Source organism: Arachis ipaensis, chromosome B04 (assembly GCF_000816755.2).
Source record: "Arachis ipaensis cultivar K30076 chromosome B04, Araip1.1, whole genome shotgun sequence".
NCBI lineage: Eukaryota > Viridiplantae > Streptophyta > Magnoliopsida > Fabales > Fabaceae > Arachis > Arachis ipaensis.
This window is the reverse complement of record NC_029788.2, coordinates 29,691,983-29,693,375: the sequence shown is the minus strand read 5'-3', so window position 1 is coordinate 29,693,375 and position 1,393 is coordinate 29,691,983. Positions and strand designations below refer to the sequence as shown.

General features: G+C 38.3%; 1 protein-coding gene across 1 annotated transcript in view; it reads right to left on the bottom strand.

The window, feature by feature from the left end:
- The window catches only part of LOC107639143 (peroxisome biogenesis protein 1), a 10,145-nt gene that overhangs the window by 8,459 nt on the left and 293 nt on the right, over window positions 1-1,393 (bottom strand). Inside the window, 3 exon segments of the mRNA XM_021121075.1 lie at window positions 1-48; window positions 257-356; window positions 1,114-1,373. Of these exon segments, the coding sequence (XP_020976734.1) occupies window positions 1-48; window positions 257-356; window positions 1,114-1,373 (408 nt within the window).

Below are 1,393 nucleotides of genomic sequence, written 5' to 3'. Positions count from 1 at the left end.
TGCGCCTTTTGGGAGCAACGGCAACTTCAGTTCCTGGCATGAGTTGTACTGATAAAACTCTCACATGTTAGTTAGCTCTAGTCTAACAATACATATTGACAATATTATTGAGTTAGGAATTCAAACGTGACTAGTTCACAATTTGAGTACAATCCTGACCTGAAGTATTGAACAAAATACCATCCACTCCCAACATGCAATACCCTCCTACTTAAAAATTCAAAAAGATAACCATATAATACAGGCATCATCTTACCCACCGCTTTCTTCGGGAAAACAGAAGTGACATGGAATGTGATGACGGTGTGACCATGCAACCACAAAGGAAATCTCATCCCTTCATGAACAATCCTGACCTGCATCAAGCCATCAGCAGCATTATGTTAGTGTAATACACAACAGACTAGGACAAAAAACTCAAATAAACGGTAGAACAGAGACCTGTAACCAATCTAAACTCTAAAGTAATAGAAAATATATCATCGGGAACGACAATAAAAGCATTGAAAATACACAATTTTTCATTGTTACAGAAAAGAATTTAGGTTGAGAAATGATATCTGCAATCCAGGGCAGCTGCCCATCAATCTCAACGCACATTTACATTACAAGTACATGTTAGCCTACCAACAGGAGACCCCTAAATCTGAAAAAGTAAAGTCAAATATGAGCAGAATGTCAACCATGTGAGCCAATCACAAGAAGTTATAACTGTAATTCTCACTAGTTATCACATTCCCATCCAGAACTATCTTCAAACTGTAGCATTCCTATTTAGGACTCGGTTTTAAAATAAAAAATAAAAGCATTCCTACTTGGCATTTCATATGAACGGTCTACTTTACTCACACTTCAAAATAGTCACCGTGTATCAGATACTTCAAGACACACTAACTATATTCCATAAGCTTTAGCTTTAACTTTCCTGAATTCTAGAGTTTAATTGATCCATGTTGAACTCGAAATCACCATTTCTCTCTCTTAGTTTAAGATTTATGCCATCCTGCGAAATCATACTAATTCTAGCTGCCTATTTAACCATCTTTGCTTCTTTTTCTTTATATATATATATATGCCATGTTGGGGGAGTGAATGAACAACAATCACAAAAACCTGGTTGAGGATAGCAGCCTCAGCTTGTTCGGAATTGAGTTCCAAAACCTCCCAATCATCCTCGGTGTGAGGCTCTATCGTAACAAGAGAAGCATGAGCCACATTGGAAGCAGCTCTCACCTGAACAGTACCGTGATTCGGCAACGAAATGCACTCCGCAAATTGTTTCGAAACCTATGCAACCGAATTGTTCAGAACACGAATCGAATTTAACAGAAAAAAAAAACGTGATAATGAGAACGGTGGTGGCAGCAGTAGTGACCTCGATGACGGAGGGAGA